A 13,221-nucleotide genomic window follows, 5' to 3' on the forward strand; every position below is an offset into this window, starting at 1 on the left:
GGTCTACTACACGGCACCAATTCCTCAAAAAATGGGATATACGAACATCTTGGACAAGACACCACCCATTCAATGCCATACGTGCAGTCGAGGGCAACACCTAGCCACAATGATTGTCCCCTCAAGGGAGCAACGAATTAGCCGGTCACATGTGCACCATCTATTGCACCACCACCATTGTGCACTAGGTGTGTTGTGGACCATCTTTTTAAGGATTGCTCGATGAGAAGGCCATCTAAGTCCACAAGCCTTAACTTGTTAAGAATTGAGAGAGGCCAATTGTCATGATTATCCTTGAATGTAATCATGAGGTTACAAGCTAAAGCCCTTAGTAAAGAGCTTTGCAAACAAGCCAAAAGGGATAAAGCTAGCACGTCAAAGCCTAGACAGCCAACTGAATCATCATGAGTAAGAACCAAGGGTGCAACAAAGATTGGGAAGGGAAAAAATAAGGCCATCATCCAAGATGGGTCAGATGAAGATACAACCTCCCTAGCAACATCATCTTCCTTTGGTGATATTCTCTCGAACAGTACCAACAACAACCTCCCGCATGAGGCAAATGAGGCAAAAATAATGGCTTCAACCCATGTCCAAGCCAGAACACCTAAGGGTCACGGTGAATATCCCAATGCATGGGTGGGGAAACAAGGTCTCACCGAGGTGCATAAGTTGGAATGCAAGTGCCAAGAGGAATGTGAGCAGAGGCTCAAGGCAAGCAAGAATACTAATACAATTCATCCAAGATATGAGATAAATGCTCGAAGCTCAAAAGCCTTGCAAATGCCTGAAAGGGTAGAGGAAGAATGTGTGTCATGCCCTCCATTAGAGGGATGCACCCTAATGCAACAGATGTTTGAAGAAGACCCCACCTTGCAACAACTAAAGGAGGATGACAACATGTTCTTATATGGCTTAAAAGAGTCGAAATCAATAGGCATGAAATCTATCACTAGTCCTCGAGACATTGCAGGATCAGCCTCATTCCTGTCCACTAAGATCAAGATACCCATCGTGACACTATTACAGGGTAATCCTAGTCTATGGAGAGACCTCTCGGACTGGATGAATGGGCAAATAGTGACACCCCAATCCAAAAATCATGAGAATATTGAATCTCCCAATCAAGCTCAAGACCTTCCAATCATTCCAGTCGACAAACTGGGCTAATATTTTGAGAGTAATGACATGAATGCACTGTTACCCATCTCCTTCCATGATTAGAAAGCTATGGCAATCTTAGATGGAGGAGTAGGTGATAGCATCATCACAAAATAATGCTGGAAAAAGTGGGAAGTCCTAATCGAGAGAGTACCTCCTTGGTAGTTAAATTAGCTAATGGAGGCACGACTCATCCCATAGGAGTAGTCAAGGACATTAAAATCAAAACCTTTGGTCTCACATATCGGGTGTGTCTTGTTGTATTGGATTTCCAAAACAACCCTAGGTATGAGGCTATTCTAGGGAGACCTTTCTTGCATATGGAAGGATTGATCCATAATTGGCGCTCTAACAACATTTATCTAAGGAAAGATCAGCAAGTCATGAGGGTTCATCTCCAAACATGGAAGGCTCACACCACTAGGAAAGAAGGGAACTCATTTTTGGGCCCTCTAAGAAATTCACTATTTACCTATTTTTGTTGCACTCAAAATATGGGAAATGCCATAAAATATGGATACCTACTGCAAAAATGCCACTCTAGTACTCAAGCTTCACATTAAATGTATATATAAGATCCTTTATTTCCTGTGTAAAATTTGTTGGTTCTAACATTGCTAGCGCATTTGGAGCAGCCAAAACCCCCAAATTGACCCTAGAGACACCAAAAACCGATGCCTGGAGGCTCTAAAAAGGGAAAAAATGCCCGGAATGGGGGATTTGCACTTAGGGGTTTTGGCCCGCTCCAATTGCACTAGCAATGTCAAAATCATCAAATTTTGCACGGAAAATCGTCTTTTGAAGATCACATTTGTCAGACATAATAAAAGAAAAGGATTTTGAATGTGACTTATTTTATCTTTTTACATTGTTTTTGGTATTTTTCTAACGTTACATTGGTCCTCGTCTGATTGGTCAAGAGCCTATTTTTCTAAACCCTAAAAGTCCCAAAATGAGCTCCCTTTTTTCCTAATGTAGGTCCAGAAATCTATTTGCAGTTGAATCGAATACCACCGATAGGTTTGTGGCAGTAAAGCTAGTTAAAAAATATGAGAAAGAGGATACTGAGAAGAGTCTTGATGAACCTTGGTGTGCTCCTTTACAAAAACTAGAAGACTCACTTGATTGGATGCATACACTGGCAGAAATAGATCTACCAACTACTAAGGGCACTCAAGCGATGCACCTTGATGATAAACAACTTAACTCCATTACACCTTCTTACACCATAAGAGCGATACTACCTAATCAAATTGAACTAGGAATTGACAATGCCATTGATCCTAACAAGATAGATATGACTCCATCTCAATTGGGTAGAGCTGACATCAGTAGGTACAAATGCCAAATGCAAGCCATGGTATATTGGCAAGCAAGCCACAACCTCATCTCCTGGGAAACATTAAAACATCTCAGCCAGGTACGCCTTCAAGTATGTGATTTTGAAATTTAGTCCATAGAGGGTACCTCTATTAAGGTTATTGGTTCTTCAATGTTGAATGTTTCCTTGGACAATTACATTGTGCCTTGCAAGTTTTTGGTAGCTCTTGCAAGTACATTAACGAAGTTGCCATTCTTGGTACAATGTGGATCCAAGGCACTTACAAAGGATTATTTGGTGATGAGTCGACCCAACAAGATGTGCTAAGCACCACCAACCGGCCCAACATTCAAGCATCAACATCAATATCCACTTGGCTTCTCAACCTCGGCAAGAACCTCACCAACAAAGAAAACAAAGAAGAAGAGCAACCAAGCATATATGGGTCCAAAAGGATCTATCAAAGGCTCAAGGATGCTTTGAGGGCGAATCATATTTTTGGATTCCAAAGAAACCTCAACATATGAAGCCATCCCCTCCTCCAAACATCAAGCCTCACCATTTCTAGCCACCCCCTCATGTAAACAACAAACCTTAACATCAAAGAAGAAGAAGACTCCATCCAACAAGGAAGGTACATTACCAATGGGTTCCCACAAGACTACTCGAGGCCCAAGGATATTACCTTGGCAACTCTTATATATGAGTACCCAAGCCTCACCAGAGCAATCAACAGCCCATCCATGTTTGCCCTAAGCCTAAATGTACACCATCTCCATGGCAAAAGCAGGAGCGGAGCCCCAAATCTATCAATACAAGAGCATCAACGATTGCAGATGCACTAGTAGTCGTCACACTCTGCAAAGATGCCAAGAACAATGAGAAATTGCTTGCAACAAGGATAAGGGGAAAGCACCAATGTAGGAGGATTATACGCAAAGCAATTCATCTATCGCCTCTCGAGTAGCTACACAAGAACCTGTCTCAAAAAAGGAGATGATAACACAAGAACCTACGCGATCGCAAGTCTATCAAAAGGGATGTCAATTTATTGCATCATCTTTAAGGTAATTGGCAATAACACAAGAACCTATCTTGAAAAAAGAAATAGAGTAACACAAGAACCTGCCAAGACAAATGCTGAATCCATGTTGGGAGCCTCACGAGAACCTTCCTTATTGAGAAATTTGGCATCTATCATCAGGGTAGCTACATAAGAATTGGCCACACAAGTAATGCAACGAACGTCCCACAAGAACCTTCCAATGTGAACAACAAATTATCTTCATCCCTGACAACTTTCTTAGCTGAAACTTGGGCTCAACAAAAGCAAAAGATTTTTGAGACATTGCAATCCTACTCACATTTTATACATAGAACATATATCACTTTATTATGATGAGTATCATAGAAGTAGTACATGTGGGAGATCGCAATGTTCAATGGTGGAACACCAACAATAAGAAACATGCCAACAGTAGATCCACAAGAACCTGCTCCTAAAAATGGAGTAGCTCCACTAGAACCTACTACTGCAATCAAGGATCTCAAAGAACTTCAAGCAATCTGCTACCAATGGGATGACAACTACTTGCCAACAAATATCTCCAGTGATGTCTTAGTGACTCTCCTTTGAGTGATTATTAGACTAACATGAGGTCCCAAATAGCTATACAATTCCTATTCCTCTAGTGGTCTACAAAATGATGTTCTTGCTAGATCTGGGTCACAATTGGTCAATAAGTCACATGTGGAAGTCCTAGGTGAAAATAGGACTAGGTGAAAATAGGCGGTCAGTACTCTTCTGGTCCTCAGCATGGCACAATCAACAAATCACAACTGCATCAGCCCAAGGGATCCTTAAACAGGAAGATAAGCTACAAACACTATGAAAATTTAATACACCAATCAGCATCAACACATCCCGTCAGTAGAGCGAAAACACAAGAGGGCACTGACTTATGCCTAAGTCTTCAGGGTCTTGGATTTGAGTTCATACATGGAATGACAAGTGGTTCTCCACAAGAATCTCTAGAGGATGCATTTAACTCCAGGGTGAAGGTGATTACACCAATATGGGTTTGTATGAGTTTCTTGTGACTCTCAAAGCTTTTTTCACATTCCTTTACTAACATCACCTTGAACTATCTAATTTCTACTCATCCTCTTTTCTTTATTTTTCTTTTCTTTCAGTTACAGCTTAGAAGCCTTTCCTAGAATCCCCCTTCTATAAACCTCTTCAGCCATAGTCCTCATTTTAGGGGTTTGTATGGTGTATTATCAGACTCCTCTCAATTTGATGACTTAGACAAACAAATCTCCAGATGGTGCCACAACCTTGCTGGGCTCAAATAATTCCAAGCAAAGCCCTTAATGAAATACAATCCATTAAATGGATGTTAAAGGAACTTCAATGCAGAGAAGCAAGACAAAATGTCATGCACAACTCCTGATGTTCAAACATGGCATGTCAAAGACATAGTTTGATGAGAATCCATTGGAAGTCCCACTCAAATAAAATATGGGACTTAAGAGGATCATGAGAATGCACTTTACTTACTTTGCTAACACTAACACCACTAGGATCTTACATCAATCCCCACTAATAACCTACCCTTTATATTTTATTTTTCTTTATCTTATTCCTTCTTTGAATGGTCACAAGTACTCAACTCAGCTCACACAAACCCTGAGGTGCTAGTTCCAGAAGAATACTTCCAGCAAACATTCCATAACAAGGAGCCACTATATCCCTCTACTGCAATGGACCAAAAGAAGATTCAGCCCAGTGCACACAAAAGACTACTTTACATTAAAGTTCATTGACAACACTCCAACAACCATGAACGTTGCATGATCTAAAGGACTGGACAGTGGCAAGTCCATAGAGCCAAGCTTGTGTCTTGGAGCTAGATGGGCCCAAGAGGATGGTAAAAGAATGAGAAGAGAGAGTGGTATAAAGAGATTAGCCTCCCTTCAAAAGGTGACTTGTATAACAGACCAAATGGTTGACTTTGGTCTTCATTGTTGTATGCACAAGTTTGGAATACAAGCTAGGCTCTTCTCTTCCAAGAGTGTCTTTTGGTGTTCTCTTGTTTTCTTTGTAGTGCCTTTATGTTTGCCACTCCATCCCCCTTGACTCTTCTCTTCCCTTATCCTCTTGCCTCTCATCTCCCCTCTCTTCTCCCTTCTTCCCCTTCGCTCTTTCTCTCATGGAAACACATTGCAACAATCTAGGAGCCGCTTGAGTGACACATGTGGATGACTCGTGCCTTGCATTGGAGTGACACATGTGGACGGTGCCTTGCCTCACAAGGAGTAGCTTGGAGTGGAGGCTCCATCGGCATTCCTTCATAATCCCCACGACACGTGAGTCAACATTGAGACTACACACCTACAACACTTCCACAACACATCAATGAACACTGAGGGAATCAACCCACTCAAGACAATAAGAGATCTTATCAGATCGGACCCTATAACCACAGCAAGATACTATGTCAATAAGTTCCAAGCAATGAGGAGGTGGTTGAAATGAGATCTAACAATACTTCGGAAAGTCGTCGACTATTTCTTCATAAACTAGATTCCCGAATCGTGGCAGCCAACATGACCATTGTTTGTTGTGGGTAGAAAATTCTCCATGGTATGGTATCTCAACAGATAATGACATTACCAACTTCATAGACACATACATTACAATAGACAATACAAGGATAGCATCAACAAACATTGACCTATAGACACATAAGCACAAAAAAACATGCACGAAGCGGGGTAGGCATTGTAGGTTTGGATTTCCAAGACCACCATTGCGTAAAACAACTATTATCTTTCCATTAGAGCCTACACTATTAACACCCACGATAAAGGAAAAGGTAAGAAACATTGAGAAGGCCTTAGAAGACCCTTGAATAATGATTATGGACTTCAATAGCTTCTTGGGAAAGATGGGCTTGATAGAAAATGAATACATTTACTGCCTCCGGGCAAGAGTCACACAGCCAACACTAAATTATGCTTCAAAAGCAACCTAAGGATGTATACACAAACAACTTCAACCCAAAAATAACTGAATTATGGAATGCAAACATGAACATATAGTACGTCATGAACTCACATAGCACATGTGCATACTAACAACTGTACATCTTACATAACCAAAGTAGATAAGGCAACAACCAGTGCAATCGAGGAAGCTGCAATGACAACATGGTTAGCTACTAACTCTCCGGCATTAGAAAGAATACATAAGGTTGGAAATGTCATTCTTAACACAAAACACATTAGTGCACAATAGGATATGTACATTGCACTATCTCTACCTTTAACAAGTAGCACGCGAAACTTCCAATACATTAACACAAGTGCTACTGAAGATAGAACGCTTTTGCCTAAAGAGACACCACCAGCTTGAGGCAATGGATCTAGAGAGTATGAAAGTATTGCACTCACAATGGCAAGGGCATGGAGCATGTATGTCTCATTGATTTCACTGCAAACTACACTAATGAGGAAAAAGATAACACAAGAGAATATGTCCAAAGGTAATGAGGTTCAACAATTACAATATTGCAAAAGACCCAAAAAACCACTACGGGAACTATGCTTGCTATACTTGCCATTCACTACAAATGAACATGTCCTTGATAATACATTTCCAACGTGGCGCGATAAATTCAAAGCAAATGAAGACATAGTAGAAGAAAACAAAAAAAAATACAACTTGCTAGCTGAGGAACCTGCCAAAACAAGCCAGTATGCAACAGTCACTACTTTGTCAAGCGAGTCAGAAAACATAGAGCCTCATGAAGGCCTCGATCTCGCTACTACTGATCTTAATTTACAATATAAAAAGAGAGGTCCAACTACATCACCAGTGAGCTTTACATACAAAACAATGCCTGATGAAGTGTTCCACCATAAACTCAGACAACTCACACAACAATAAAGGCTACTGCTAGAAGATTTGATGCTAAAGAAACAAAGAGATATAAACACATAAACTTGCTCCTCACAGGTAATGCAGGGATAGGGAAGACACTCACATTGCTTATCCTTCGACATTACAGTCACAAACAAACATCAGACATTGATCTTCCAAGAGTTCTTCTACTAGCATACACAGGCAGACTGGGATTCATCATAGGAGGTGCCACAATCCATTTTGCATTGCACTTTCCTCTTCTAACATCTGCTTACACAAGCTTGTCTTCAGACAAGTTGCAACAACTATCAGCACTATACAAGAACGCAGAGCTGATCGTGTTTGATGAAGTCTCGCTAATTGGTCAAAACACATTCATAGCCATGGACATGCATATGCGTGAGAAAACACAATCACCAAGAACAATTTGGAGGAATTATTGTAATCTTATGTGGAGACTTGTGCCAAGCAAGCCCAACAAAAGACGCATGGATAATAAGCCCACGAACACAACAATATTACCTTCTGTATGGAGAAATAGTTTCAAATATTATGAGCTCACTGGATTCATGCATCCTAAAAATTCACACTACCTACAAATATTACTAAATAAAATTCATGTGGGAAAGCACACAAGCGACGACATTGCATACCTCAACACAAACTACAAATTACAACCACTATATAAACATAATGTACCACATCTTTCCTACACCAATGCAGCCAAGGATAGGCATAATAGTGATGTGTTCCAACTCTTGGATTCTAAAGTGGCATACAATAAAGGCAAAAGACACACAGCATAAGACATGCAGTAAAATAATAAAAATTCAAAGTGACCCAAAGACTACTGCTGGATTACATATAGAGCTAAATCTAATGGAAGGGATGCTAATAGAGATTTGCTTTAGGAACCTAGATATAGAAGATGGTTTGGTAAATGGGGGAGATGGAGCATTTAAAGGGACTAATATTAACATAAATAATAGTATACTGTGGGTTGAATTCAATGACAACAACATTGGCACCCAAACACGTGCACATAATAAACACTTGTATAGTGACAGAACACCGACTAACTAGATCCCCATTCGTCCAGTCACAAAGGGAATTCCAAATTGGAAAAAATAGCCTAACCGTAACAAGAACTCAGCTCCCTATGCAACTAGCTGCAGCAAGAACAATACACGGAGTGCAAGGACTATCAATGGATAAAGTGTCTTTCAACCCATCAAGTATTAAATCACATGGACTCATATACAACGCACTCTCTAGGACAAGGGACCCTGCCAACTTGTAGTTGCTTAACAAGATTGAATCCAAGCACATTAAGATGGACGATAACGTTCTTCAAGAAATCACAAGGCTGCAAACAGATTGCACATGGAAAACAAAGTAAATTGCAGACCTCTCAATGGATAGAAACACATGCGAGAACATGCAATTGCTAAACACAAGGTTTTTCCACCTGTACAAAACAGACATCTTGCATTGCAAAAGCATCTCGAGTGCAATGCTTCTATGTCTACAAGAAACACATGTAACCCATCCCCAACAAATCAACCTCCCAGGTTTCAATGTCATTTGTCGGAATGGTAAATCTAGAATTGTAATATTCTACACAAAAAACATCATCCTATTACACACTCAACAACACAATCAAAATGGAATCGAGACCTTGCTAAGAATCCACGAGGATAATGACAAGAACAAAGTGGCTATAATTAATGTTTACAAATCACCAGAAACAAAAACATTACTCCTTCAATCAACAATTGCAAGTATATTATCCACAATACCAGACAACATCAAAACATATGTTCTCGGCAACTTCAACAAAGACCTCAACATTCATACAACAAGCACATCGAAATTTGAATCTTTCATGGACAAAAACCATTTCACACAATTAATACACACACCAACAACAATATATGGATCATTATTGGATCAAATCTGGACAACTAAAAACAACTTCACTCATGTAAGGTAGGAACAAATTACATCTACTGGTCTGACCACTTGCTTATCTATACTTTAATTCTTGATATTTAAAAACATTTGGGTAGGCCACTTGAACGAAATTTAGCTTGTTTAGTATGGAGAGTTGTGGTTGGTAAATTGCCTTTATGGGATCGCATTGCCAAATGGCAACAAATCTCCCCTTTTTGTACTCTTTGTGGCATTGCTATCGAGTCTCAATTTCACCTACTTTGGGATTGCCCCAAAGTTAGGCCCATGTGAAAATTCATTCAAAACTGACTTCAAAAGGTCATTTATGTTGCATTATCAAGTGGAGACAAGCTTTGCTGGGGCACAAAGGGCATCTCACTCACACAAGTGCAATATCCTTTATGCTTCTTGTTCGCGCTATGGTTTTACATCATGTTTGGATATGTAGGAGTAATCTTTTTCTTAGGAAAATTAATGTTCCGAAGACTAATGTTGAGAAGACATTAAAGGAGGAGTTCAGGACCTCCATCCTACAGATGCTTACCATGTTTGCATGGCGCAATGCTGATTTTAAAGCTGTTTATTTGGTTTTAGCGACATCTTTGTAATGAGCCTCCGTGCCTTTTTCTTATTTGTACTTTACCAATACTAATATTTGTAAAAATCTAAAACAGTACTTGCTTGAGTGAGTCAAATTGATGGAACTTCCTTTAATGTCATTTAGCTATTGCTGAAAAATGTCGTCCTCCTTACATCATCAATAAGAAACTTGAGTGCACCTACGGAAGCCAAAAGAGCAACCAACGAGTACAGTGCTGCAATACCAATGTGAAAAACCCAGCTAAGTAAGCTGAGCCTTTTTCTCCTTACTCGGATGGCAGCAATCAAAGGGAGCACAAAATCCAGTGGAATAAACCCCAGAGCTCCAAAAAGAGGGACGAAGCTTCTGTAGAAAGGCATTGCCGCTGCAGCGAAAGTCACAAAAGTCATGAATAGACTCGTCACTAAGAATCGTATGAGGCAATTTCGTAGGGAGAAGGGTCCTCCTTCCACAACCATTAGATTCGACTCAAAGAGTGAGTAAGTCGGCCTGCAATATATCTGCCATCAAAAGAGAGGTTTAGTGACATTTTATTAAATAAGCCGCTTGCAGGGAGGCATTTCTGCGTGCCACGGATCAAAGAATTACTATAACCCACCACAACGACACAAGCTGTAGCATACAATTTAACCTGATAACAGCCAGCCATCTGGAGTATGCCCAAAACATTGATCAGAACGAGTTGCCAAGCTGGCCCTTCCAAATAAATGATAAAGTATGGGTGCGATGCCGCCCCAAGTTCCCAGTACCCAACAAAAGCAACTGTGCAGAGTGTAACGATTGCCAATGCATACACCGTAGACATGCCTTTAACCATGGTTTGCTTGCATGGTTCTTTCACTGTTGACTGCAGGAAAGCATAGGCGGATCACTAGCGTCTCCTTGAGAAGGTTGAGATAATCAAAGCAGGAAATGCAAACACAACTCCTTACTTTCTGACCTGTATTTCGGGCAACACTGCATTGCTGAGTGAAAAGGCAATAGTACCAAGAGCGCTGAAAACTGCAAAGAACTCACTCGCCTGGGAGTTGAAGTGAAGGTCACGATCAACCGCCGAATGATTTAACCGCTTCCCTGAATGTCAATCATACGCCACACGATGACAAGCTAGCATAAGAAAATCTTATATATCTCACACGTGAAGTCTTTCTTGTGTGAGTACTAACAAGATATATATGGATACAAGGGCAATCAGAAAAGAGTTGACACTACCTTTTGAGATGTTGTGATTAATGCCACACAATTCGTAGGTTTTGTTCATATGAAATCCTACAATCCAAATTAAAACTCATGCAAAAGAGAGAGAGAGAGAGAGAGAGAGAGAGTAGTTATAGAGGAAACCAGAAAAGGCGCTTCGAAGTTAGAGGCTAGAAGAAAGCATCAATCCATATGCTAATATGGATTCAAGTGGAGCACTTTACAATATGGATTGATGCTATCATCAAGGGGCGAGCATTCCAAGGTTCTGGGTTGGCCTTTCCTCCAAAACTAGGGGATTCTTTTCAACTCTCTCTTGCTCTATCAGCTCTTTCTCTGTCTGTTTGGCTAGAAAATGCAAACGTTGTCGTGTTTGACCAGAAAACCTTATGCCTTGGTCCTGCTTTGGGCATACAATCCAAAGCACGGTCCTCTTCCACCCATGATTTATAAAGGACTTCCATGTTTGACTACTCAAACTCTCTCTATATATTGTTCTAAAGTTATCTACCATGAAAATCGTAAAAACTACAGACGTTGCGTTGTTCTTACTTCATCGATTCTACGTGCCTACTGTTTAATTTCTCCACAAGGTAACCATTATGTTTGCTCATAATTTCGGTACAGTTTTCCAAAGTCCACAAAGGAACACGTATAATTAGGCTTGTGCATAGCTCGAAACCTTACCATTCTGTACTAGCATGACGACCGCTGTCACAGCAAAGCCTACAGTGCTCAGAGTGCAGACTGCGTTCAACCATCTTAAGGAGTGGAAATCTGGAAATTGAGACAGTCCAAGCTGAAATACCCCAAACAATGCGATGAATTCTTGTAGTGTAAACTTGTCGTCTGCGTTGAAGGCATGATAGATAGCCTGCGCATCACCACTACATCATTTTCTAACCCAGAGACCGAAAACGGGCATCGGATCAAATAGTGCTGCCTCTCATATATCAGAACAAAAGAGCAGTTTAAGACAAGAACCAAAACCTTGAGGCTACTGCCCGCCGCGATATGAATGACGATACTCTTGCCTATGGAAGCTATTTCTTGGAGAACTGAGACAACAAAATACCCCACTTTTCCTGCACAATCGACCGAATCGGAAACCAAACCTGATGATCACATGCTCGGATTTCATGTGCGTGGCCGTGCCATTTGATTAGAATTTAAGAAGTGCAGACATGATTCCCATTATTGATGCGCTGAACGTGAAATTGAAAAAAACGCAGAGTTGCAAAAGCTGAAAGCACTTACCGAAGATGCTGTCTCCAAGGTCTCGGTAGTGGGCATATGCAACGCCATCCCACTCCCAGAGAGAAGCGATAAAGATGCTGCTGTAGAGAATCACCACTGTAGCTAGCAATAGAATCACAGAACCTGCTTCCCTGAAAAGAACCGATTGTTGGATCACGACAGTGCAAAACGAATAGAGTTCTAAGCCTCTAGCATATCAGGCTAACTATACTGAATTGTCAGAGAGGAAAAGCACACGGCATGAGATTGACCAGAAAATATTGAGAAAAGTGACCTGCTGGCCAACCAAGCGAAGCCATTGCGCGAGGAAGAGGTGCATAAGCTGCAGGAGTGACAACCGCCGTGGCTAAGTAGAATGCAGCATGAAACCAGGTTGCTCGTCCGGCCTTTGCCAAAACCTCCTCGGCTGTTTCTTCGTGGACGTTTCGCACAATATACCTGTATGTTGTGAAAGGAAAGTTGAGACTGCCATCGCGTTCCCGGCGGGACTGCTCCTGAGAATTAGAGCGAATAGACTTGAGCGCATCGATCCTGAACGACACGAACTCTCCCATACTTTTGTGATCACCTTTGAAATGCTGGATCTTAGTTTAACAGACTGACACTAACACTGATACAGAATTTGCATGCGAAAATCCAGGAGACACAAATCCAATTACGGAATCTTGAGCCCAAAATCATTGCATCGCCCGAGGGCCTGAAGCTCTTGAGCAAGCACGAAGCGCCAAGCCGAACGTTCTCAAGTCACTTAATGGAAAGGGAATGAAGAAGATCCTTCAAAGACGGATAAGGCGGCTTGCGTGC

General features: G+C 41.0%; 1 protein-coding gene across 1 annotated transcript in view; it reads right to left on the reverse strand.

Annotated features, from left to right (window-relative positions):
* Positions 1-12,971, reverse strand: part of LOC147886484 (GABA transporter 1-like) — a 35,657-nt gene extending 22,686 nt beyond the window's left edge. The window contains exons 1-7 of the mRNA XM_087395262.1: positions 12,655-12,971; positions 12,418-12,548; positions 12,151-12,245; positions 11,848-12,034; positions 10,904-11,037; positions 10,562-10,810; positions 10,116-10,463 (exon numbers count right to left, since the gene is read on the reverse strand). Coding sequence (XP_087251388.1) covers positions 10,116-10,463; positions 10,562-10,810; positions 10,904-11,037; positions 11,848-12,034; positions 12,151-12,245; positions 12,418-12,548; positions 12,655-12,971 — 1,461 coding nt within the window. The remainder of the gene's footprint in view (positions 1-10,115; positions 10,464-10,561; positions 10,811-10,903; positions 11,038-11,847; positions 12,035-12,150; positions 12,246-12,417; positions 12,549-12,654) is intronic.
* Between the last annotated feature and the right edge of the window lie 250 nt (positions 12,972-13,221).

Source organism: Dipteris shenzhenensis, chromosome 24 (assembly GCF_047967505.1).
Source record: "Dipteris shenzhenensis isolate YYH24624 ecotype China chromosome 24, Dip_SZ_1.0, whole genome shotgun sequence".
NCBI lineage: Eukaryota > Viridiplantae > Streptophyta > Polypodiopsida > Gleicheniales > Dipteridaceae > Dipteris > Dipteris shenzhenensis.